This window comes from Diuraphis noxia, unplaced genomic scaffold (genome assembly GCF_037042655.1).
Source record: "Diuraphis noxia isolate RWA-SAM2 unplaced genomic scaffold, SU_Dnox_SAM2 contig0004, whole genome shotgun sequence".
Classification (NCBI taxonomy): Eukaryota; Metazoa; Arthropoda; class Insecta; order Hemiptera; family Aphididae; genus Diuraphis; species Diuraphis noxia.
Genome location: NW_028301714.1, coordinates 55716199 through 55743715, shown reverse-complemented (window position 1 = coordinate 55743715; position 27517 = coordinate 55716199). Strand labels below are relative to the sequence as shown.

The following is a 27517-nucleotide window of genomic DNA, read 5'->3' as shown; positions in this document are numbered from 1 at the left end:
TTCGAAATACTTTTGGTGTTTTGGTCATGACTAAATAATAGGCTTTTAGTGAAAAACTTATATAAAACTTATAATTATTATTATAAATTAATTATATATTATTGACCGTGTGTCCGTGTCATTTATTTTATATTATCTGTGATCTTTTATCTATTATCTTAGTGACACGGATATAAATACTATCACGGAATAATTATTCAATATTGTTCTGTGGTGATTTAATCCAAAGAGGCATAGACATATTAATTCATTGACCTATTTATAATTAATAGGTCAATGTATTAATTATTAATATTTAATATGTCTATGATTTAATCTATTCTATGATACTACAGACCACGGTCTTAGAAGATCTTCTAAGACCGTGCTACTGACACCATAGCTGATATTATAAGAATCTTATAATCTCTTATAATATCTATGACTGACACTATTTTTTTATAATATTTTTTTACTCGTTGCGAGATTTAATATTATCACGTTATCAAGCTCCAATTTCTTAACAAATAGGTATAACCTTCAAAACTAATATCGTCAAAACAGTATTTAAAATGTTAAAAACTTAAAACTGATTGTTTAACTTCAGGCTTCAGCATTTAAATTTCATATTTACTTTCCAATTTCTGAGTTCAGAGTTTGTTCTTGTTCTTGAATAATAAATTAAGTAAGTAATAGTTATCACTTTTCAGTTACTTCAAACTTGACTATTAACAGATAACCTCATAAATTGTTCTTTGTGCAGAGTGCATAGCGACGTTAAGTCTAGTTTGCGTCAGATTACGCAACATTTTATTAAGTTTTGAATCCGTTCCGGTATTTTTCGACAGTAAAAAATGATGCCTTTGATTAGCGATAAATCCATAACACCGTCGTCGGAGAATAAGCCCGCCGAAGAACCAAAGAAATTAAAAGCTTGTTGTGCTTGTCCGGACACTAAAAGAGTTCGAGATGCTTGGTAATATTATTGTTTTATTAATTATGCAACTACTTGGTATTTTTGATTTCATGTTATATGTGGGCGGTAAATGGAAAAAAGGTCCCTATTAATCATACAGAAAACATAATTGTAGCTTAATTTTAATTGTTACTTTTATTGAAACTTTTATTCATGTAATTGGTAGTTGATTACTCCCATACAAGTTTTTCTCATCAAGGCCCAATATTCTTAAAAGATAAAGTCTCAATGATATATAGATATATCAGGTATAAATGTATTTTTAGTATTTTTATTTTTATAATATATTTTTTTTATTTTTATAATATATTTTTTTTAATTTATATAATAATTACCTATGAGTAATTGTGAAAAAACCATTACTTATCTATACTCATGATTATATTACGCGTGCAATAAACTACTTTTCGCATGACATGACTAACGCGCAGAAACCATTACGAAAACCATTGTGTCTCTATTTAAAAGAATTTATTGACATTACCGAAGAACCAGCAGACATACTAGATCAGGGTTCAGGGGTGGCCACTAATCTTAACTTTGGTTTAAGTTTATAAAGTTAATTTGAGGTTAGTTTTTTTAAAATTTAATTTAATCATTAAAATTCAAGATTTACAATGAAATAATAATAATGTTGAGTGCTTTTAAAATAAATAATACGGAAGTCATTGGTTTTCCACTCCCATGAAAGAACTTATATTGCCTAAAACAATTGTATAAATTGACAAACAGGTAGTTCTCTTTGATTTGTGAAAAAACTCAAAAATAGCAGTATACAAGTTTTGATGCAATATATAAATTATAAAAAAGCATTTAAATGTGTACATATTTGTATACATTTTTAACAAAGGTAATAAATAATGATAGTACTTTACTAACTTTTTTTAATCTTGAAACCTTGTTCAAGTTTATAATGAAACCAATACCATATAACAAATCAGTTTGTCACACAGGATTCTTAAATTAGTAGGTTTTACTATATTTGTTCATTATAAATTGTCAATTAAAAACATTTTCTGTTTAGTTTTATCAAATAAAATATTTATTTATCTGTGTTGCAAGTTTCATTTTTTTTTTTAAAATTTATTGTGAGTTGATCAACATGGAAAATTCCTTAACAAACACAATATATCCAACTATATTTTTAAAATTTGATTTGGTATAATAAAATATACAGTTTAATATCATATTGTGTTAATGTATATTAGTAATTTGGATGTTAAATATTTTGTACAATTTCATGTTGAAGTTCTATTCTAATATAATATTTATTATTCAATTTGTAATCATATACATAATCATATTTAACCATATAATAACATTTATTATAGCTCATACTATTTATAATAATATAATATAATGTATATAAAAAAAGACAAAACTAAATCAACAAAAATCTAATATTTTTATTTTGACAGTATTCAAGTATCATTATCATACAAGTAAAAAATATACCTTAAATCTGTTATTACTAAAACTAAACACACACATATACGCATATATTTATATATATATATATATATATATATACATGTATTTATCTATACTTTATGGAAACCCAAGTTATTGATGTTATCTCTAATAATATAATAACTACAAAAAAAAATTGGTTCATAGACCATTATTTGTTAATTACTTATTTGATGTTTTACAGTATTATGGAAAACGGAGAAGAAAAATGTAGGCATCTAATTGAAGCACATAAGGAATGCATGAGAAAAATGGGTTTTAATATTTAAATAGTAAGCATTCCTAAGTCTGATGTAAATGTTTTTTTTTTTTTTTGTACAAATTTACATTGTAGATACATTAATTTTGTCTAGTCTATTAAATGTATTAATTTAAAAACCAAACACTATTTATTTATTTTACAAGTGCTTGTTTAGATGATAAATAAATTAAATTATGAAAAAAAAATATATATTCTATAAACTACAATATTTTATTAAAATCACTTCCTTAAATTATGGATTTGAAGTATGATTAAATATTCTAAGTGTAATAATATTTTTTAAACAATATAATTTGCGTTTAGGCTATAATTTTATAATTTTATTTGACAGAATTTAGAATGTATAAAAAGGAAAATTAAAATATAAACAAAATCTTTAAGTTCTGCAAAACTAACTGTGGTTTCTTGATAGTTGTTATGAACCACGGGTAGATTTAATTGTTTTGCCGCTCTGCAACAATTAAAACATTATTAGGTATAATCATTGTTTTTTTTTTTTTTTTATTAAAGTAGAAAAAAATATACAATCTGTATAACATAATACAATTAGTAATTTAGATAACATTTTTACCAGTCTGGACGGCTTGAGGGAAGGGAGAGTCCATTGACACTACTTCCAATATGAACTTTGGTTAAATTAAATTTTTATTGTACATAATAAGTGTATTTATAATATAATATTGATTTATTTAGTTAGAAGATCACGTGGCCATTTTCATTTAGACGACGGGGAGGGTTGTCAGGTAGGGTTTTAGATGCTAGCTTGGCGACTAGAGGATTAGGATGATTTAGGACATTTTTGTGAAGTTATTGTAGTTGTACAAAGCTAGTGCAGATATCGTTGGAACGTTGAGATCATGGTGTAGGGATCTGTTACTTACATACCATGGGGCGTTTGTGAGGAGACGAAGGTTTATAGATTGGAAAGCTTGGAATATTTTCAGGTTAGACATTTTTGTAGAGCCCCATAATTGTATGCCATACGTCATTGCCGGGCGTATCAATTGTTTATAAATTAACATTTTGTTTTCAAGTGAGATTTTAGAGCGGAGTAGTTGCCTTAGCTTGTGCAGACGGAGATTTAAGGATTTTCGTTTTAATTTTATATGCGTTGCCCAGGTCAGTCTTTTACCTAGATGGAGACCGAGGTACTTGACTGAAGTGCCCATAGGGATTATTTTGTCATTGAGGTAAACGGGGGGAATATTTTTTGGGCTGAGGGTAAAGGTAATATGAGTGGATTTGCTTTCATTTATTTTTATTCTCCATAAGTTAAACCAGTTTTGTAAGTTAGTTAGGTGGTCTTGGAGGTTATTTATGGCAGAGACTAAGTTATCGTCTGCAAAAGTAGCTAAGTTGGTGTTATTTGATTGAGGTAGATCAGCTGTATATATATTGAACAAAGTAGGTGCGAGAATGCTTCCTTGAGGGACGCCTGCTCTTATAAGATGAATATTAGAATACTCTTCCTCACATCGTACTACGAAAGAGCGGTATAATCATTGTTATGTGATAAAATGTTAAAGGGGAAAAAAGTAAATATTATGTGAAAACATGTATGAACACAGTGGTAATAATTATATCCTACTTTAATATTATTCAACCTCCCTACATCTAACTGTCTGATCTTCTGATTCTTCAAATACAACTCCCAGAAAAAAAATTCTCTTCAAATATGAATTTATTATATTACTGTCAATTATTTATCATCAGAAGGCAATTTAGAGATTCAGGTGTTCATTTTCTGATAAGTCAGTGTGATTTTCAACGTTTTTAAAGCAGTAACAATATAAAAAATGAATTTTTTAACAGGACCTAACCTATTTCTATGTACATACATAATTTATGACCTTAAGTAATCATCTAGTGACTCCCAGTTTGAGAATCATTGATTTACCTAATTATAGATCATTTACAGACTGAAGCAAATTGTTAAAGAATAATTGTTTTGAAAGAGTAAAATATTTTACGGCAGTTATAAAAACTAAACCTAATTAATGTTTCAGTTACATCTTACATATGCACTAACATTATTACTAAAAAAAAAGAATAATAATTATTTCTATTAGCCAGGTCAAGTATAAAAACTAATTAAGACTTACCAATCTATAATGTGTGTTGGACAATTAATAGTAGACTAATAAAACCAGGGTTAAATAATAGAAAAATGTCTACTTACTTCAAATTCTGAATCACTTGTGATTATGCCACTGACTGTGACTAGTTGATACTCTTTTGCCTTAAACGTGTACATAGATTTTCTTATATGTGTCATAGTGGACATCCCAGCTTCAGTTCTTAATTTATCGTAATGACCACTTGGGTCTAATACTAAAAGCAAAATTGTTCCATCAGATAGTTTTTCAACACCGACTACAGTTCGACTATGACCTAAATAACAACAAATAATATAATTATTTAATGGTGTAAATTATTAGTTTTTACGAAGTGTGCAAAAAACGGTATATTACCTTCATGTTGTATATAAACTGGAGGAATAAATTGTTTTTTTCTATTGCTAAAATGTTCATACAACCAGTGAAACATTTCTGGATGAGTATTTTTCGAACCAGTTGGTTTTCGAAAGTCTATTAATAATGTTCTGAACAATCAAATACATTGAGTTATTAGGAAAATTATATATTATCAATATATAATGAAAAATGTTAATAAGGTAATGTTTTTGTCAGGGATTTTCAAAGAATCAAATCTACTATTTTATAATACAACTTATCAATCACTATTTTAGTGTGTATATTATTTAAAATTAAGTACAAAGTTAAATTTGCATAAATTGTATAGATCAAGTAAAATTAATATTTATTATTTCCACCTAGTTCAAAATAAAACTTACTTAATTTTTAAAGCTGTTAGCATAGTAACAACTTCAGTGGCTCCAATCCATTTTTTTGTATTATACACAGTACCACCAAGTTGTTCTCTACCAGGTTCATCAATACCCATGCTCCATGATTTCTCTAAATGTTGCTGTAATCTTGAAATAGATGGCATCCAAGCACGTGGTAGAGGTCCTTTCTCAACTTCCCATACTCTTGATATGTGTTCATTGTAATCCATTTGTAAAAGCATACTGGACATCAACATTTGCATATTCCTATATCCACATCCCCAACCTTTGTCACCATAAGTTGATCTATAATGGTCAGTCGGAGAAGCCAAATGTAATTCTATTACATTTGGTGACGATGCACTGAAGTGACGAATATATTCAATCAAGTCTAAAACAATTAATATAAAATGAATAAAAACATACATATTAAGCAAATGTATAAAGTTAATATTTAAAATCTGTCAATATTATATAATATTAAATAAATATTAGACATAACAAGTTATGCTCACTGTAAGATACATTATTGCTAGTAGAATCATTCTGAAAATCTCTTCTATAAGAACTTAAAAATGGTGACCTATCATTGTGCATTTTATTTTCTACATTGGTAACACCCGTTGAATTCATGTAAGAATTATATTTCACTGGTACGACCATACTTTCTTTTAATGATAATGAACTAAATGAGCAATCATCAGTTGATTTTGGTTTTCTTAATATCAAAGTAGGAACTGTACAGTTTTTACTGGTACTGAGCAAGTTCAAATCTAGATTACGGCTACTATTTTGGACAGAATTTTTTATTTTTGGTTCACTTAGGTTTTGACTAAATTTATCTTGATAAGATTGCTGTTTCATTAACACTTAATAGTAACATATTTTTGGAACATTGACTTGATTCAGTTTTTTCAGTAATATTTGAAACTCTGTATTTTATTTTATTCAATTTTTTTCTACACATAACTTGATGACACATCAGATTATTTAAATCAATAGGAATCTTACAAAACTCGCACGGAAGTGTAACATCATTGTTTTTATCATGGCATTTATTTAAAAGATCATTTTTTGTTTGACATTTAGCCTGGTGAGAGTTTACACTTATCAAATCAATCACTTTATTACAAAACTCACAAGGCAAAAATACCGTCTCAGAAGTCATATTGTAAAAATGTCAGATTAAAAATTCTTTAATTTTCACATTTAACAAAAAAAAAAAAAAAGAAAATGTATAAAAAAACTACAAAATTAAAAAATGAATATATTTTTATGTTTATAACATTATTTAAAATAAGAATAAAGTCATATAAATGGTATAATTGTTATGCTATCAAGTACTTATTAATTATTGCCACAATAAAAGATCTTTAACTGTGTTCATTACTTTGGAAAATATAAGAATTAATGACTAATGTATAAAATAAACTGTTTGATATCAATTATAATTACATTGATGTTATTGTAACAATAAAAAAAACATGGTTGACGACTGATAAGATTAAAAAATAATTAGTTGTTATTGTGATATTATGTTTTTTTTTTATACATATATATTATAACCAATTATCTTTGTTTTATTTCTTTTTATAGTAATGAATACTTAAAGAAATAGAAGACAAAATAAAACAATAAAACTTTATAGTTAAGGAAATTATCAACAATAAGAACTTAAATATTAAATACTGAATACAAATGTTTTTCTTTAGTTGTATATTAAAAACTTACAGCTTTCAATAATCATATTATGTGATTTAGTGATTTAGCTATATAACTATGTAAGAATTACATACCTAATAATACTAATAATAGTACATTGAATACATTTAATAAACCACAAATACTGTTATAAAAAAAACAGGCAGGTAAGTGTGTCACAATCTGCTAGTAGTTTACAAGTTTAATCACTGCAATGGATGGTGTTTAATTTGAATTCAATGATACAGTAATATTATTGTATATGAAAAAAGGATTCTGAGGAAAGATAGTTTGTTGACCTAGGATATTTTATATCATATTTATTTTCTTATAATTGTTACAGTAGCGTGTAAGGTAGAATTAATATTATAAAACTAAAATTGTTACACACACACAAAATCATTATAAAACCAATATTGGTCTATGCAATGTTTATAAATTATAGAACTAAAATAGTAATAATATAGGACTATTAAATTAAACTAAAACTAAAAATTAAGACAAATAATAAATATCATACAAATGAAATCATAATGGTTAGATTAATGTTAAGGTATTTTTTAAGCTTGGATGGATAATTATTAATATAATAATAGTGTACATAAATACATTATATTTTTATCATATAATTGCTAATATCATTTGAGTTAATACCAACTTACAATAAAATGTAATGAATAAGTAAATAATATAAGCAATTGATTAAAATTAATCTAAATATGTTGTCACAGTGCATAGTATAATATTATAATATACATAAGAGTTTCAAGTTCTCGCAAATAATATTTTTGATTAGCAACAAAATTAATGTCAACGTTTAAACTTAAAATGTCTATAAAAAAAATTGTGTTTGAGACAAAAATATATTTTTGAGATTCTGATTATTTAGAAGTAACTACGATTGTGAAACATTGTAATTCATTTTTTTTAACTTTTTACCATAAAACCAAAAGGTGCTTTCCTGTTATGAGACAACTATTATTATCACGGAATATTGAAAAAAAATTCAATCATATGTATATATTATATGCTAAAGCCTAAAACTTGTCTAAAAAAAGCTAAAATATTTTGATAGTTATAAAATAGTTATAAAAAATAAAAGTTATTAATTTTGAGCAAACATTGCTGACAGTTGTATTTTCACCGAGATAAATATCAAAAATGTATTATTCAACTTGTCATTCAATTTAAAACAACATATTTTTTTATAGAAGATTTTAGATTGTAGATGACTAAATTGTAACTAAATTATATACCTATACTCTATTCGGAATGAAATCATACCTTCGTGGCAACCAGTTTTCATCTATAACCGACAGACGGTTCTCCTAGATTAGATTTATTTCAGACTAGCACAGCGGAACATAGCCACGCCCATGCGCAGAAATCGGCTGCCGAGGTACAATCTCATTCCAAATAAAGTGTAATATACACTATAAGATTGGATCATTGGGTTTATCATTACAACTTAAGTGTGTGCAGTATTGTATTGCTAGAAAATGTATTGATTTACATAAGCAATAATTATGTCCATTAGATAGGTATAAGTTGTTTGTACTTTAAGCTCTAACCTTTCAATATTTCTAGTAAAAAATATATATACATATAAAAGTAGAAAAAAAGGGGGACGGAATAGCCAAGCGTTCTAAGGCGTCAGCTGCGACTCGCACTGTTACCGGTTTGAATCTCGGTCATAAACAGTACCTTTCTTTGGGCTGTCACGGTATCTAGAGAGAGGCCACCATCCCCCACCCGGACATGGCAGAAACCTACAAATACCCCACTAGAAATTCTGCAAACACACAAGTGTTCCAAAATCATACAGTCTCAAAACCCAACAGTGCCAACCAACCTACAGCTAATGGCCTCAGTTTTCGAAGCTGAAAGAAAAAATTGGGTAAAATTACAAATGAAAAAAGAATTTTTACATTTTTTGTCATTATTTATTATCTTCAATATGATCATATTTTTTAGGGGTTTTACTGTTATTTTATTGAAATTAAATCACAACATAAAAATTTTCATATTAAAATATCTAGAACCAAAAATAAGTGAAACAATGGGTACCACTATGCTACAGTCTGTTCGCGGAGAGACCAGGACTACGCAGCGGACAAAACTTGTTGATCCCCAACCAATATAACTCGTAATGGCAACGCGCCACCTGCCGCCATTGGAATGCACAAAACAATCCTGGTCTCTCGGAGAACAGAGTATAGAGAGAAGTTATCAAACATGTCGTTGTAATGAATGTGTTAAATTTGAATTAAATAATTAGTCATTATATTTAAAAAAATGATTCTGAATGGAAACATTGTGTCATCCTAGCATAGCTGAATAAATAATCAAATTTAATAATTAAAATAGAAATTAAGTGTATAAAGTTATCATTTATATATTACACAATACAAAAAAAATTGATTTTTTCAAAAATTAGTTTTGCGTAAAAATTATCATTTTATTTACTATTTTTTTTTGTTTTACTCAACGCTTTCTAAAACTATTGGAAATTCTCAACATCAAATTTTTCAATACCAAATAAAAGTACCAACTAGATTTATATTTATATTAAAAAAGATGCTCAAAAATCAAAGCATTTTTTATACACCTCAAATGTAAATGATAAAAAAAAAAACACATAATTGTATATACAATACATTCATGCTCCATTTAAAAAAAAAATAAGTTAGTGCATAATAATTTTTCTTCAAACTTAGATTTGTTTAATAATACGAGTTATTTTTTGTATTGAGCTAGGTATATTTAATAATACTAACATATCCTGCAAAAAAAAGGTTCTGCATAAAAATGCTCCAAATAACCAGAAAAACCTACTATATACTTTTTAAATTATAATAGCATAACACAGCCATGGACATCAGATTTTTAAACCAGATTTGAACAATAAAATAATTACGGACTAAGATATCTTTGTTGGTCTAAAAAGGATCTATAATCTATATCAATGTTATTAAAATTATAAGTTAATGTTCCAAAATTATTACAATATAGCCAATGTAAACAAACTAACACTGCCAAGTTAGCAGCGCTAACAGATAAAATAATTTATAATTATAACTGTGTGTCTAATCATTATCCTAAAAAGTAAATTTATAATATTTTAAATAAATTTTGTTTTACAAATTCTTCATTTGCCTGTCATTGTACCCTATTTATATGATACTGAAGCTACCAAAGTACTACTGAAATACTATTACTATTAAAATTCGATTGAGTTAGCAATAACTAAATAAATTGACAAATTTCAATAAATAATAATTTAAACAATAAAACTAACCTCTAGTAGCTGATTCTCCAGTATCAAGTCCTTTACTTTCAGCAATTTTTATTTCATATATTTTTTCATAGTAATCATAAACTGTTAATTCACCACTGGATACAGCTTCTTGTAGATTAGACATAGTTTGTTGATTATAATTTCCTTTGTTGTCCATTCCATAAGCAGCTTGTAACTTTTGAAAATCTTCCTGTTCTTTTTGTTTCATACGTTCACGTTCTTGTTTTTCTAATTGTTTGGCCAAAAGCTGATCATGATTGGTTAAATGATCTTGAGTAGGCGGTGTTGAACCTAAAGATAAAATTTTTTTATTGAAACATTTTTAATATAAATATATATTATAACCAATGCATTGCACCTGTAATAAAAAATGCAAGTGTTGATATATGGGTTTTAAAAATGAAATTGGAAATATCACCAATTTATCAGTTTTACTACTTTCGCAGCAATTTTAATGTTAAGTGTTTTTAGTTGACAATAATGAATTTAGAATGTTGTAATTCAAAAAATATTAAATATAGAAGCTTGAAACACCCCACTAATAATTATGGATTATGTTCTAATTTTTCAACAAAAAAATAAGACTAAGTATTTTAAGTTAATTAATTTTTGAACCAATTTATACCAGTTCTTCTGTTTTTAATTTTTATATTTTTTATTTATGAACCTACTTATAATGTTAATATTTATAATAATGAAGATACAGCATACAATAAAATAAAAGTAATTATTTATATAATTCACCAAATAATATGGTAAAACTTATGTTTCAATTGGAAGTAGTTGAACTTAAAGGTGTAAGTAATAACTAAATGACACATGCAGTACTTAGCACTAATTTTATAACTTTCTATTGTTATTAATAATTAATTCAATTAATATTGTGCATTTTCTTTGATGATTATGAAGTACTAGAGGTTTATATAACCAAAAAAATTGTCTTAGAATCCACCATGTTTTAGATTTGATTGTAAATATTTTTCTAAATAAGTATTATAAGTTATTCCACAAGATAATAATCAGCCTGTCAACTAGTTCACATCCCTGATGTGCATCTCCCACCAACTTCTCTGTGTTAGTGTGATCACATGGTTCTCTACACATCAATAAAATCTGTGATGTGCAAAAAGTGATTATTCTCTCATGGAAAAGCCTTAAATGTATTTGAAAATTATATCTAATATGAAATCTGGGATAGGAAAAAACTTTAATATGATGGAATATGAGCAATTATTATACATATTTTAGCACTTATTTAGTTATTTATTTAGCTTTCAACCCAAAACTTAATAGTTATTATATTAAATAGTAGAACATATTTTATAAAGTTTGTTTATTCTCAAAGAAATTTAAAATTTAAAATCAAAAATCAAATATATTTATGATTATAAACAATTAGGCAATAATATTTATATAATACTTATTATATAATTCAAGTAAATGTGAACAATGAGGAAATTATTTTTTTTAATTGTACAGTGTACATGGAAATAAGGGAAAATTGTATGAATAAATACCTATTTCAATAATAATTTTCATTTACGATCAATTATAAAAATTGTTTGTAATCCATAAAATAAATTCAGCTACTTAAATCATCATTAGTAATTAATATAGTGCTTATTTTTGATGTTAGTATATTATAATTTTGTTGAAAAGTGATTTCTGAATTTTGATTGAAATTGTGCACATTTCACAATACTTTAAATACAATTAAACATACAAAATATTACATATTTTGAAATTAATAAATTTTCTTGAATATTTAGTATTTGTATATGCCCAAACCTATTCACAGACATATTGACAATATTCATTATTCTGATGAAAATATATTCAATCTTTCATAAATCTTAATAGAGAATGTAATAATAAATATCATAAAATAGGTAAACAATTTTAAATATTGCCATATTTATTAATTTTTATACAGTTTATTACTCTAATGTCAATTATTCTTGTTCGTTTATTAGTTTTTGTTCAGTATTTTAATTTTTAATTTGATTACAATTTAAAAATTAATATTTAATAAAAATTATTTATTGAATATTTCATGATTTTTAATAGATACATAATATTAAATACAGTAGATAATTTAATTTTTAGAGAACAAATCATAATAAATGCATTGTTTTCAATATTATTTGAGTTATAGATTGATAAATAATTTTCCAATGCACACTTGCATACAAATTAAAACAGTTCAGTAAAAGAATATATTATATTATAGGTAAGTAACACCGCATTACCTCGGTAATGTTGCTCAATGTGTGCATCCAAATCTCTTAAGCTATCAAAATTTTTCATTCCACATATCACACAACCTTCGTTGATGTTTTCCAACAATGGTATCCTTTGACTATCACAGTCCTGCGCAACAGAAAAATCATGATATTATAATGATAGTAAAAAGATTAATGGGGTAAGGCAGCATCAAACACTGTTGCATCTTTACATTACCGTTTGAGGGCTAACAATATCGTGGTGTTCTTCGTTTATGTGAGTTTCGAGATTATCACAGTGGTCAAATGCCAGTGGGCATATCGGGCAAGGGAAGTCTACAGTTCCTGGTCGCCGGGGACTGCCGGGGTCAAAGTGCATGCGATTGACGTGTTGCTGCAGACGGTCAGTGTCCAGGTCTACATAATCGCAGAGCGGACACCTGACGTCCGAGTCAGCGTCCAGTTTCCGGCGTTTGGACGACGAACCAACGCTGGGCGATGGGCTTGTAGAAGAGTGGACGTGTCGTTCTGTTATATGGTTGGACAGTTTGTTTTCCGTCAAAAACGATTCGCCGCATATCTCGCATACCGTCTTAGATCTCAGCGACATTTCTCTACGGGCACAATACGTTTGGAAAACGAAAACACAGTTAAAGAGATGACGGGGCAGCAAACGATCTGGACGGAAAAGGAGTATCCGTCGTTGAAGTCGTTAACGTTAATCGTTGTTGTCGTTGTCGACTTGTCGTCTTCGTCGTCAAAGAGTAAAACAACGAAATACGAATGTAGAGAAAATGTGTTCAAAAAAACAAGGCGGAAAAATTAATTTTAGAATCCTCTTTTTTAATCTTCGTGCGCGTAATGCGTATATAATAATAATGTATAATACAAATACAATATGATGTGTGTATAGTGCATATAATAATATCACACCGAGCATATAATAATATTATTATATGAATTACGATTTACGAGTTACGTTTCGATTATCAATATCCCAGAAACAGATAACAAAGGTATGGAGCGACAAAGGTTGGCCAACGCTACGCCGCTATAGACAGGCCAGCAGCTGCTGAACGAGGTCGTCAACGTCTTGGTGGGGTGTTCGATCTGTCACTGACATAGGCAGTGTACACTGTACAAAACGATGTACCATAGATAGACCAAGGGGCAAGGGCTGATTGTTGTCCACAAATCTTTCTCGTGAGTCTTTTTATTACGATCGGTGATTTTCGTGATCAGAGGAGACGGTTTCACATTTCAGAATCTCGGAATGTCCGACTAGACCGACTATGGCTCTATAACTATAATATGTGGCTCTTTTATAGGGATGGGTAGTTCGTGAGTGAGTTGATTCAAAGAGTTGACTCTTTTAAGTGAACTGAACGAATTGAATCAGTTTGCTTTAGTTCAGTGACTCAATAACTCAGTGTTACCACTGATTCACTACAACTCGTGAATTTGTGTTATCACTTATCAATTCATGAATTATGGGGTGATACTACGGATTTAGATTTACTGACTCAGTACTGATTCATCTAACTCTGACAATTCGCCTTCACCACAATCTACACATACTACATGTCTACATAATAAATAAATATATTAAGATGATAGTACACACTACACAATAATATTATTCTAATATGTAACCATATACGTTACGTAAGGTATGTTAGTAACGCGTATGATGAATTGGCCCATTATAAAACTTTTAGGTAATAACATTATCTGTGTTCTCATGTTGGTTTTTTACGATATTTTAATTTTTAAATGAGTTATTTTAATTTTCAAATATTCACACTTAACATGCTCATAACTCATTTAAAAATTAAAATATTGTAAAAAACCAACATGAGAACACAGATAATGTTCTTACCTAAATGTTTGATAATGGGTCAATTCACTCTAATATCAAAACTAACAGCACACTATTGAATCTAGAGAACGAAAATTTGCGATGTAGTACGCGTGTAAGACGGAGACAACACATGCGTGTGTAGCGTCCTCTTAAGAACTCATGAGGCACATATAACATTTTAAATTAAATTTGTATATAAAATAAAAGTTCAAATTAATTCCTCATTGTATAATATTTTAATATTAGTAAATACACAAGTATATGACATATTATTGTATTGCATTAAATGACAGAAACAATTTAGTAAATTAAAACTAATATTGAATAAGGTCTTCATACATTTTTATAAATCAATAGTTCATATATTTAGTGATAGATAATCTAATATACTCTGAAGTAACTCTTAAACGAATTGTCATACGAGAGTTGTTTAATTTAATGAACTGATAACTTGGAGTTAATAGGAGTCAATGGAAATTGGGAGTTGACTCACTGAGTTGACTCCCCGAGTCAACTCATTTGAGTGAACTGAGTCAAGTGAACTGACTCATGTTATTGAGTTGAAAATCCCATCTCTACAGTCTTTTATAGCTCTCTAGTCCGACGATGGCAACACTTACTTGAATCATCTGTTCCTGATATCGAAACATATGATTTTGTTTTTCATCTAGGCAATAGGATCCTGATCATATGGTGATATTACTCTCTGATTCCAATCACAGATTAACATACAAAATACAAATGATACAATACGTAGAATGCATACAATAAAGTCAGATCACACTAGCGCTCCATAGTGGCCAAGACGGCTAGCAGCACCAAGTAACGAAGCACGATTTAACTATCAGTCAACTGAAGTAAGATCTCTCGTAAGATGGAGTAAGATTTTTTTAATCATATCTCTATTATCTTGTAGTCTTGTACTCTTGTCTTACTATGCCTCTATTCTATTGCACATATTACATAGAACATAGATAAAATCACGATTAATGATAGAACTATCTTTATATAGTCGTGGACAAAATCATAATGATTTGATCCAGATGATAAGATTATGGTTGATATTGCAAAATAAAAGATATTATTAGACTTCACACTGTAAAAATATTTTATTTTATATTGTATAAATTCATCACACATGACGTACATAATACATACAAATTTTATTTAAATGTATTATTATAGTATGCAATTTTTGTTGTTAGTTTTTATATAATAAAAAAAAAATGTATAATTTGGTTATAAACTCCTCCTGAAATTAAGTTCCAGCCTTGAATACAATTATATCATTATGTTTACATTTTCTGCGAAGTCAACTAAATATTGACTAAGGCTAATACTCTTACTATAGGTAGTCTCATTTTGAAATTTATAATATATACATAGATTGTAGTTACTAGTTATTGTAAATAATTGATAATTCAGTACTGTTACTGCGCAACAATAATATAGTAAGATCAGCTGGTCGCACACACACACACATAATTACTGTTTTATTTTGTATGTTTTTATTTATGTCCCGTGTGAATTATATAATATGTAGATAATCGCCAATATCACATGCCGCCGCCGTGACATTTTATCTCGTATAAAACGTTGAATTGCGGAAAAAATATCCCCGAGGAAAAAAAATCCCCATACTGCAATATTACTCACAACCTCATGAACATATATTTTTAAACGTTAATTAACACCTTACAGTAAAAACATAGCATATAAAAATATTTCGAATAAACCAAAACGTTGCCGCGTCAACACCGGTCAGTGCCGAAATATCATATTATATATTCTTTTTCCACAATAGTCATAAATATTGTTTTTTCTTTATTACTATGGCGTAGTGTCATAAATTGGTGCCGAAGTGTTTAAAATATTATCTCATCGTAATTCAAGGCGCCCCCATCACCTCCCTATTTTTATAATTCAACCATCAGATGTAAATCAAAGCATCTACAAATAAGTAATGTAACGTTTAAACGTATATATTCTGGATGGTAGACTACCAAAAAGTCCGAGGTAAAAAAGTCCGAGTAAAAAAGTCCGTGTTTAAAAGTCCGATATAGGTACGTCATATAATTAGGTAAAAGGAAAAAATTAATACTTAATTTAATTAAGAAATAATTTTAATATATAATTATATTTTATTTGTATGATTAATTATTTTGATTTTTTTATATTTATTTATATTTTATAATTATTATCATTGATTTTTTTTGATAATATAATATTATACCGGACTTTTTTTCCTAGGACTTTTTTCCGCGATTCGTTCTGGATACGGTACACGGCACTATCTTCTGGTGGGGCCTCCTCTAAAAAAATCTATTATATCGTATGTCATATACTCATACATAAATTAGGGGATCGGCGCTACTCGTATAGCTGAATAATGGTGTTATCTGGGGGAGCAGGCGGAGCAGCAGACAAATGAAAAACTTGAAACAGCGAAATGCTTTTGTCACAGTCAATCAGTCAAAGATAATAGAAATAAAAGAATGAAGAATCTAATCTTCTATTATTTATGATCACAATAAATTTGATGGGTAGTGGGTGGATGTGCAATTTATCTCGAAATCGGTATATTGTTGATTTTTAATATTTAATATATATGTTTTTAAATTTAAATTATATTATTATTCAAACTTAGTCATGGCTCATGCCAGATGACAAAGTATATAGGTATGTCAGCAATATTGTGATACGCATAATATTCTCCACTTTTTTCTGTTACGTTCTCCGCCTCTCGTTGGTCGCATATATTAAAGCATGAAAATTCGAGAATCTAACACGCGGGAAACAGTGGGGACTGGAGATGCGCAAACAAGATTCAAATACGCATTGTTGCTGACTTACCTTAATGTTTTGTCATGATCTTTGGCCTTAGCACAGAACAATAGCCTTAGCTTAGACTAGTGTCTTGTCCACCAGGGCACCAGCAAATCATAGAGAGATAAAGATATACCGTGCACGTGTGTGGTACTGTGGTGTGTCTATCACTATTCACTTTATCGTCTACAAGATAATTTTTGTTTTTACTTTTTTATTTTTATGTACCTGCCTTTGTCATTATTCGGTCACTCGACACATTCGTTCATTTTGTTTCATTCAGTCGCGACCATCGCAACTCTACATCATGTCTATGTCTACTCACAACAGGCCTCTGAGAAAAATCCAGTCTACTAGGTTGGCGTCAGACAATCGGGAGGTGCGCAAAGTGCCCGTACCTTCACATAGGCTGACGCCACTCAAAGAACACTGGTTAAAGATCTACACACCCGTCGTCGATCATCTCCGTTTAGATATAAGATTCAACGTAAAATCAAGAAATGTTGAAATCAGAAATCCCGTTCCTGACGATGAGGTCGGCTCGCAACACTTACAGAAGGCCGCAGACTTTGTCAAGGCGTTTGTCTATGGTTTCGAAGTGGAAGACGCACTAGCATTAATAAGACTGGACAATTTGTTTGTTGAATCTTTTGAAGTATGTACCAGTTGTACTTATACATTATACTAATACATTATACACTACTATAACATTAGTCATAGTCCAATTTGGATGCTAATACTTTTGTTAAAATTTTTTAACAACCAGCTACAAGTATTTTAAAGTTAGGTATTTTATTTTGTCATGGCTGTCTTATCTGTTTCAGCTTAAAGATTCAAAACAGCAAAATACAATGTTTTTAACAACGCTACACTGGGCGATATAGCAATCAGTTGTTTTTTTTTAAATGTTAAACAATATATATTTATAATTGACTATTCACATCCTGTCTAATTACAACTGCCAATTTTCAATAAGATATTTTTTTAATTTCATACAAAATATAATTGTCAATACACGTAGGTACTGAAAATACAAGAAAATAGTAAAGATATAATGCGCTATATTTATAAAATTGCATTAAAATTAAAGCTTAATATGAAATAAAGTTACACTGTTGGTAGCAACAACTTTTTTTTGGAAAGTAGTAGGAGTAGTTACAAACAAATAGAAGCATGCCACCACTAAATAAAAAATTTGATATTAATTTAACTACTTCTATATTTTATAATAAATAATGACGTAAAATAAAAATTATAATATTGATTAATTATTTTTTAGGTGAAGGATGTAAAAACTTTAAAAGGAGACCATTTGTCCCGTGCAATTGGACGATTGGCTGGAAAAGGTGGACGAACAAAATTTACCATTGAAAATGTAACAAAAACCAGAATAGTATTGGCAGACACAAAAATTCATATATTAGGATCATTTCAAAATATACAAGTAGCTATGAGAGCTATTTGTAATCTTATTCTCGGATCACCACCTTCTAAAGTTTATGGGCAGTTACAACAACTCTCTAAGAGTAAAGTTCTATAAAGTTGTATATGTTAATATTAAAATTAAAAACATTTTTTTTATATATTAATAGATAATTACAATCTATGTAAGTTTGTGTATAATAAATAAATGTTGGTAACAAATATTTTACATTAGCAAATTGGGAAAGAGAGGTGTTCACCCATAAGTGTTATCTGACATGTTAATTGGGCAAGTGCTAGTCTTGCTGCAAGACTGAAATAACTCCCTAAGTCATCATACTTTGAATTGCTTGTTAGAATTTATTGTATATTGTGATTGTACTGTTGTTACATTTGGGAGAATATGTATTCCGGCGTCCGTATAATAATAATTAGGTATTGTTAATTTTTAGACCGCCGGCTGCCGCGCCATATCATTCGTAGGAGGCCATACAGCCGCGGGCTGCTTTAAATTAATTTGGATTTATATTATTAACTTTTCCGTGGCGCTACAATAATGATCTTGAAATATGCTGTGGCGTAGTGGGAATAATTGCAATTTTTTTAATGCAATAAACATAATTTTAACATTTTTTTTTTTCAAATTCAATAGTATATATATACAAATACAAATTTATAATGACACTGAAAAATGTCTTTGGCGTACCCATAATAAATATTCTTGAGGCCGCAGGCGGCTTTATGGCAGTCGACGTGTTAAAAATACAAAAAAGTCATTTCTCATTTAAAATAATATATACAGATAAGGGATTACAAATTTATGTTTAGTTTCCTCCAAACAATTTAAATTCTTATAATATTGGTGTCTTATCAACATATCTATTAGAAGAGACATTTGTAAGCTGCTATATTCTGTTCCAAAAAAGATGAACTGCATTTGTGCATGATAGGTTGTGATTAACGAGCCGCACATCTATTAAGATGTGGTTGGTAGGAAACTACTAGACTATAAACAAAATGCAATTAAGTAATTTCGCACAAATCATATCTTATTGGGAACAGAGTATAGTGTAACAATAACAATTAATAGAAAGTCTGGAAATTACAAGAGCTAAAATATTAACATTAAAGTTGTGCGGTGACAATGTAAATATTCAACTATTAAATAAAATGTATTGGTGTCAAGTATATTTGTGAATGTAATATTTATAAAAACCAAGATAGCATAAAATGTTTAAGTTTTCATGATCAGTTATCAGATTATCTGATGACTATATGACTGACATATTAATATATCTATGCCACATAATGATGGTCACTTATTTATCACTTCCTTAAACTTATAATTGTATATTTTTTTGATTGTTGCAAGTCTAACAGATCATAAAAAATTAATATTAAAACAAAATTATTCATAAAAGAGAAGGGTATAATGAACTTTGTACAATACTTACACACACACTTCTACATAGATACAATATTTATTTTATACATCTTATGTTATGAACTTAATATTATTAAATATTAAAAATATTAGGTAGGTCGTAGATAAATCTAAAATTAACTCATAGTCGCGTTAGTAAATTTTTTTTTACAACACTGATCTGATAAAAACAATTTAATATTAATTTATTATTTATACAATTTGTATCTCTATGGACAAAAAGAAATCAACAAAATTATTTGATTTTGTGGTTCTAAAGTAAATATAGTTGGTACTTTGGGTGAACAAAAGTAAAATATTCCCAGTAGGTTTAAAAAATGGAAATTTTTAAGCTAAACCAATTTTGGAGAAACTTACATTTTTTTTATGTAATAACAAAGATAAACTACTGTAGATGTTTAAAATTTTCATAAAATAATTATATAATCATATTCAATTAAATTTAAAATTTCAAAGACTGATCTGTAGCCTTGAAACTTAATTTTTTTTATAAATTTTAAAACAATTCACTTGGTCAAAACGTCTAAAATGAAATACAAGATTCCTCATGACATTTGCGTATACCAATTGAAAAATATCAATCATACAGTCATATTACTTTTATCAAGCATTTATTGTCAGTAATTTATTACTGAAAGTATTTAAAAATGTATTATCAATACTTAAAAAAGTATTTAATACTTTTACTCAAATACTTTACAGGACTGCTTATATCTAATATATAGGTAGCATTTAAGAAATAATAAATAAGTAGAACCTATTACCTATAATTTATAAAGTATCTATTACCTATGTAGTAATAAGTTTTGATAATTTTTTTTTTTTGTAACTTTCTTTTTTAATTGTTTGTTTTGTGACAAAGTAAACTGTTTCATTCTCATAGTGATGTAGTATTAAAAAATATTAGTCATTATTTCTGTTTCAAACAGACACAATTATTATGAATTATAATTATACTATGTTAAGTAGGTATAAAATGTATAATAATATATTATAGGTAATATTGTATAATTATATATTTTCAAAGCATGAAAAAGGCGGGAAATTAAGTTCCAGTTAATGTTGATAGCATACGGATTTATTAATTTCTTGTATTGGATACCTAGATAGCGCTAGTGTTGACAAGAACTCGAAGCCCCCGTACCCTGCTCATTGTATACATTAAGGTGGATTTACCTCTCCCACCCCCCCAACCTGTTTGTTTCCAGACTTCCAGTCCTGTATATCTTATTTCGTGATTATTATTATCCAAATATCTAATTATCGATAACCCTTTTGACATTTTATTTAATTTATATATTGTTTGCCGCCTATATTGAGATACTGGTGGTATAATAGAAAGTAAAATAACTTCTTATTACTGTAAGTTCCCTATATAGACCTTTTCATACTTTCATTCTATTATTTGAGTGTTTAATAATAATAATTTGATATCAATAATTTCTTTTTTTTAATAATCATTAAAATTGTTCTTTTTTATCTATTACCGTCGTGAGGACAATACTATAAACACACAATATTAATAATAATTGAAATCATGAGTATAAAACACCATAGTCCATAGACATAATTAAAAACATCTTTTATAGCTCTATGATCTATGGTGAATACAATTTTAATCATTATTATAAGATCTATGTTATAGCATTAAACATAAATGTTATAAATAAATTACTATTATAAATTTTAATTCGTGACAAACATAATATTTGAAATTTGATATAAGATATTTGGCGGGAACGTGACGTCATGTTGGATTAATGCGTAATGATAGTGAATATTGATCTTCTATTGAGCATTCTTTTTTTTACTTCAATATATAATACAATAATAATAATAATAATAATAATACAATAATATACAATTTATCTATGATATAGAAGAATAGGACTTGACGTGTTCATATTGTATAATCAGTAATCACTAAAATAGTCATCAACAGTAAGTTATTGTTATTGTATGAGAATTATTGAGTTTATACGGCCCTCCGTAGTTCCGTACATGGTTCCGTTGTCCGTACACCGTCTGTATCAGTGTATTTTGTCTGGTTAGTGGTTGGAATTGGAAGTCGTGACTCGTGACTAACACTTAGCAGTTGACGGTATATTCCGTCTCCTCAAGTACCGAAGGGCGAAGACTATTATTTATTATTTTATTTTCTACTCCGCCGCCGTCGCATCAGACTACCTACTTGTAATCAGAAAACGTTTAATCACGATTAACGTTCTACAACAGTAACCAATAACAATATTTTTATTTTAACACTCGCTAGTGGTAATAAATCAAAATCAAACGCCTAAGTCACGGTTTGTATTGCTAAACATATTACGCACAGATTCATTTATAATATACTTATATATCCCAAAAGACATCTGCCAAAACGTACGGGTTTGCCAGCTACAACGTCATTGTTTGTATAATAAATCACAAACAAATTTGCTACACGACTGCTATCAATGGCGGATGAGCTAATCAATTACAAATTGCAACTGCAGCAGGTAATTACTTCTAACTATAAGCATGTCGCTACAATCTTATTACAGATTGTATAAAATAATAACCAAAATCTATGATATTGTTATTCGATGTACGTATTATGAATGTCTTGTTATAATACGTTTATTAAATAAAAATCCATCTGGATATGTGCACTTATTTCACAGATTGCATTGAATATTGATTAACAAAACATCCATAATATGTTAGAATCAAAGTCTATTTGATTTTGAGCTGGGTTCACATCTATGTATCAAGTGCCTCCTTTAATTGTATTCTGTTTAACTGTTATAATTGTTGTATAATCCACTAACCTTAATTATCGTTGAAATTTCTATTTAAGCCGAACTAAACTTTTATACACAATACGACAAAAAAGTAGCTATAAATCTGACTTAATCTATCCCATGGCTAAATAAAAAATAAGATGTACCTACAAACAATTTACAATTTTAAAATACTTATAACTCGCTTTAAATTTAGAATATAATAAAAATTTCATGAGATTGTCTTAATAATAACCTTACCCTTAAATTTTATTAGAGGTCAATTCACTCTAGTTTTTAATCTAACGGAGTTAAAAGTGTCCTGCTGAGCATAAAATTTGTAATGTTACGCACAATGGAGACAACTTATGCGAGTATAACGTCCTCTTAAATGTTAACATAATTTAAGTATGTTATTTAATATTTCTTAGGTAAGAAAAAGACTTAATAAGGCTTGAAAGACTATAAGACTATACTCTGTAAGTCTTATTTTTGTGAATATTTTATAATATTAACCATAGGTTTTAAAAATAAATAATTATTTTAACATACATATATGATTATCAGTAGGTTACTTAGGTTTATATTTTTAAATTTTTTTCAAACTTTAATTCAGTATAATATGATGATTTTGAGCTAGTAAAATAATTTGTATTAATGTAACCAAAAAATAATTTTTAACTTTGGAAATATAAATTAAGAATAAAATGTTTTAGTTAAATGCCTTTAGGTTAGGTATTTGTTTAGATTATATAGGGGATTATAGCATATTATGAAGGTAATACTATAATTTTTTAAATGTCGCCCATTTACCTACTTCAAATTATTGTTTTAATCAACAAATTTAAATTGAACATTCTGTTTTCTACTTTTTTTTTTAATCCTTGACCATATTCTATCCCATATTACTTAGTGTCTAATTAAAAAAAATGTAAGTAATTATTTACTTATATTTTAGAATAAAAAGTCTTACACATTGGAGTTCAACTTTTAAAAAGAACACTATTTTTCAGTTATAATTTAAATAAATAGAAACATTTTATAGTGAAAATCCTTCACCATAAATGTATTTTTTTTTAATAATAAATAGATGCAGCAATGGGAAACATTATTAGCATCATCGGCATCATCCAAAGTATTAAGGTATTACAATTAGGCAAACAACTAATTAAAATATAATTTATAACTTCTCCCGGTTTATAAAATTGTAGAGAAAATTTGCTGTTCATAAAAGTCTTCAGATTTGCTTTACCTGCATTATACCCAATTCGCCTGGCAACAGCTGCAGTTGGAACAGTTGTAGCTGATGTTTATTCACCAACTGTTTGGTTTCTGTAAAAACAAACAACCATGGTCTGTATTTAATTAAAAGTACTCCTGGTTGAGATTTTAGAAAAAAAATTTTAAAAAATTGTCGGAATTTTTAGGATTCAGTCATGTTGAACATTCTACATCCGGATGTAATCGTTTATACGCACCGGTAAGGTTTGTCTGGCAAAGCTATGGTAAATTTACCATAGTATATAATATATTGTATCAATACACTTTTATTATAGGCTCTAATTTGTTAAATTTGGGGAAAATGCTTACGTGAATTTAATATTTGCTTATATTTTATTCTGCTTATAGGTAGAAGCTGCATTGACAAATAGTCCTGATGACCCTGAACTTATGAAATTAAAAACTGATTTAGAAGAAGTTATTGAATTAACAGCTGAACTAGTAAGAACACAAACTCAGCCAAAAAAAGAAGTTGGTATGTTCAGTATAATATACATTATACATTAATGAGATAATAATACTGAATGATGAAATAATTAAATTGTTAACCTACTTTGTACTTATCTTAGTGCAAACAAAAAAAGAATCAACATATCAACCTGATATACTGCCGTCTGTTGCAAAGACGAAAGGTGAATGGAAATCAGGAGACAGATGTTTAGCACAACTAGCAGATGATGGTAAATTCTACGAAGGTACTATTGAGACTATTGATGGAGAAGCAGTGGCAGTTTTAATAGACGGACAAAAAGCTGCTGCAGTAACTACATTAGATTATATTAAAGATTTACCTAGGACTCATCCTAATGAAATGAAGCACAAGTAAAATCTTTTAAATTTTTTTATTTTTTGAATTTTAAAACTATTTTTTTATGTTAATAGAAAACAACCAGTAGCCAAATATAAAGAATATCAGAAAAAAAGAAAACTTGCTAAACAGCAGAGGTTTAAACAATTAGAAGAGGAACGTGAAGTAGAAAAAAATAAATGGCTAGCATTTGCTACTAAAGTAAGATAAACTATAATTTCGGTTTATAGATAGAATAAATTTACCCAAATCTTAATCAAATTGTTTATAAACTCTGTTCATATAACCTTAAAATAAGCAGTTTTTTTTATGAAAATATTCAGCAGTAGGCCATACATAGTGGTTGATTTTTCAGCCACAACCGCTTACTTGGCTGAACTGCTTAAGTGTGAACGCCTGTCATGGGGTTGCATTTAAAATCAAACAATTTTATTGATATAGGTAGTATATTTTTATAGTTAAGTCTATCGATAATATGTTTTTATTAGAAAAAATTTGTATTTTCTTTTATTTCGAATTAATCGAAATAATTTTAATCCAGTTGCTTAATGTTTTACATTATTGTGAAATTTATAGTCTCAAATCATTTATATAATATCTATACATTTACAATTAGTGATGTAAGTCTAGTAAATTAATTATGTACTATTACAGGTAAAATAGATTAACCGTATTATTTTTTTTACAATTCTAAAAATTAAACAACTCGATTACTAAATACCACATTTCATTAACTACTATGATATGTATATCATATAATCATGTTGTTTAATAATATATATTACTGCCCAAATTTTAATAAAATAATGATTATTAATTATATTTTCTAATTTTATTTCTTAGTCTCAAAGGCCTATATTTTACTTTTCAATTGTCGTATAAAAGTTAATAATATAATTATATCACAATTTTTAACAATCAAAGAAACTATTAATTTGATTTTATCATCATTATTATTATTGTATAGTATGTATAGATGATCTTATTATAAGTATAATAGAAGATGGGTTATCCAATATTTTAAATTCTTTTCTAAATCTAATTCTTTTTATATTTTTACTTTGTAGTGAAAAATAATGTGATATTATTTAGTATACTTTTGCATTAATACATTTTATATTTGAATTTGTTTAGGGTGTGAAAAAAGGTATACCAAAAAAAAGCATATTTGCCAGTCCTGATAATGTTAATGGGCGAGTTGGCATTGGCACCTGTGGCTTAGGTGGTAAAGGTATGACTGAATTTCCAACAGCTGAGAAAAGAAAAAAATAAAACTGCACCCAATGTGTTGTGTTTAAATTTTGTAAAAAAAATTAAAGCTATCATATCAACATGCTTGTTTACCTTTATTAATTGTAATTTTTTTTTCTCACAATTAATGTTTTAATGTATATTTTTTTCATAAATATAAAATATTTATATGTAATTAAATTAAAGTTAGTACTTATTTAATTTTATAAAAATATCATTTAATAGAAATATTTAATATGTATTATATAGTTCCATAGTTGTAAACCATTATTTTAAATCGAACTAGTGATGAAAAACATAAAATATTTGTTCAGAAAATGAAGCCGATATTTAAATCACAAAAATAAAGTGACACACAATGTAAAAATTGAGTAAACATTGTTGAATATTATTCAAGTTAATATTAATTTTATATTTTATTACATAATTTATTTACATATAAATATGTATGGAACGTATTATTTTAAATTTTATTGCAAGTTATATTGAGCCAATTATTCAGTCATTGAGGTTCTAACAATATTAATTGAAATAAAAAAAAAAAGTGTACAATTATATTTAATATATTAATACAATACTATTGTTTGTTTTTTCTCATTGGTACAACATAGACAAAACATTCACACAGAATCATGTTTTAAGTAGAGTAAAATCACAGAATATTCTGTGGTAAAATCACCCAATACAAAGATGATAATGAACACATTTTTAAGATATCACATCGATTTGTCAAAATATTTTTACAAGATAAATTCAACATCATTTAAATTAAAATTTTTTTGTTTTTATTATTTTGAAAGTCAAATAATAATAAACAATAGAATCAATATCTCATACTCTCAAAAATATTATCATCTATGATTTTTATAATAACTGATTAGTTCCTAAAAGTAACTGATTTACTCAAAAATCATAAAAAATAATTTTGGGTGTAAGTGTTGTATCTATGATGCTTGTTAGTCTAAGAGAAACAAATTTTGTGTTGACATCTTAATCAATTAAATTGATTATTATCATTAGGGTTTGGAGTTGCATATTGTTTTATATGCTCTCAAATCATAGCAGATCAAGCTAGAATTCCGAGCATTAAAATGTTTAGTTTAAAA

General features: G+C 27.7%; 4 protein-coding genes across 5 annotated transcripts; 3 read left to right on the top strand and 1 right to left on the bottom strand.

Moving 5' to 3' along the window:
• Positions 1 to 336: 336 nt before the first annotated feature.
• Positions 337 to 2808, top strand: Cox17 (Cytochrome c oxidase copper chaperone COX17). The gene is made up of 3 exons (XM_015514686.2): positions 337 to 664; positions 743 to 955; positions 2610 to 2808. Exons 2-3 carry the CDS (start codon positions 834 to 836, stop codon positions 2692 to 2694), a joined length of 207 nt encoding a protein of 68 aa, XP_015370172.1. The 5' UTR covers positions 337 to 664; positions 743 to 833; the 3' UTR covers positions 2695 to 2808.
• Positions 2809 to 2878: 70 nt separating this feature from the next.
• LOC107166151 (zinc finger-containing ubiquitin peptidase 1-like) lies at positions 2879 to 13878 on the bottom strand. The gene is made up of 7 exons (XM_015514700.2): positions 12995 to 13878; positions 12784 to 12904; positions 10535 to 10825; positions 5542 to 5926; positions 5159 to 5289; positions 4867 to 5078; positions 2879 to 3138 (listed from the first exon to the last, which is right to left on the bottom strand). The coding sequence occupies exons 1-7, from the start codon at positions 13364 to 13366 to the stop codon at positions 3103 to 3105; spliced, it is 1548 nt and encodes a 515-aa protein (XP_015370186.2). The 5' UTR covers positions 13367 to 13878; the 3' UTR covers positions 2879 to 3102.
• Positions 13879 to 17365: 3487 nt separating this feature from the next.
• On the top strand, positions 17366 to 19089 carry l(1)G0004 (RNA-binding protein pno1). Its single transcript, XM_015514679.2, has 2 exons — positions 17366 to 18098; positions 18723 to 19089. The coding sequence occupies exons 1-2, from the start codon at positions 17751 to 17753 to the stop codon at positions 18981 to 18983; spliced, it is 609 nt and encodes a 202-aa protein (XP_015370165.1). The 5' UTR covers positions 17366 to 17750; the 3' UTR covers positions 18984 to 19089.
• A 3063-nt stretch (positions 19090 to 22152) lies between these two features.
• Positions 22153 to 26991, top strand: Spf30 (survival of motor neuron-related-splicing factor 30). Of its 2 annotated transcripts, XM_015514703.2 has the most exons (8): positions 22155 to 22807; positions 24162 to 24214; positions 24283 to 24424; positions 24499 to 24551; positions 24701 to 24827; positions 24922 to 25174; positions 25235 to 25361; positions 26295 to 26991. In XM_015514703.2, the coding sequence occupies exons 5-8, from the start codon at positions 24743 to 24745 to the stop codon at positions 26430 to 26432; spliced, it is 603 nt and encodes a 200-aa protein (XP_015370189.1). In that variant the 5' UTR covers positions 22155 to 22807; positions 24162 to 24214; positions 24283 to 24424; positions 24499 to 24551; positions 24701 to 24742; the 3' UTR covers positions 26433 to 26991. The 2 variants fall into 2 exon arrangements, with proteins under 2 accessions (XP_015370187.1, XP_015370189.1); XM_015514701.2 differs by lacking the exons at positions 24162 to 24214; positions 24283 to 24424; positions 24499 to 24551 and having other exon boundaries at positions 22153 to 22807.
• The last annotated feature ends 526 nt before the right edge of the window (positions 26992 to 27517 follow it).

Bases quoted from the DNA above. Each gene is read 5' to 3' on its own strand.
- LOC107166151 (XM_015514700.2), bottom strand. From the start codon at position 13,366: ATGTCGCTGAGATCTAAGACGGTATGCGAGATATGCGGCGAATCGTTT. The intron at 10,826-12,783 runs GTAATGCGGTGT...TTTTATCTTTAG, and splicing joins CATTGAGCAACATTACCGAG to GTTCAACACCGCCTACTCAA. The intron at 5,079-5,158 runs GTAATATACCGT...GTTGTTATTTAG, and splicing joins AGTTTATATACAACATGAAG to GTCATAGTCGAACTGTAGTC.
- Cox17 (XM_015514686.2), top strand. From the start codon at position 834: ATGATGCCTTTGATTAGCGATAAATCCATAACACCGTCGTCGGAGAAT. The intron at 956-2,609 runs GTAATATTATTG...GATGTTTTACAG, and splicing joins AAAAGAGTTCGAGATGCTTG to TATTATGGAAAACGGAGAAG.
- Spf30 (XM_015514701.2), top strand. From the start codon at position 22,766: ATGGCGGATGAGCTAATCAATTACAAATTGCAACTGCAGCAG. The intron at 22,808-24,700 runs GTAATTACTTCT...TTCTGCTTATAG, and splicing joins ACAAATTGCAACTGCAGCAG to GTAGAAGCTGCATTGACAAA. The intron at 24,828-24,921 runs GTATGTTCAGTA...TACTTATCTTAG, and splicing joins TCAGCCAAAAAAAGAAGTTG to TGCAAACAAAAAAAGAATCA.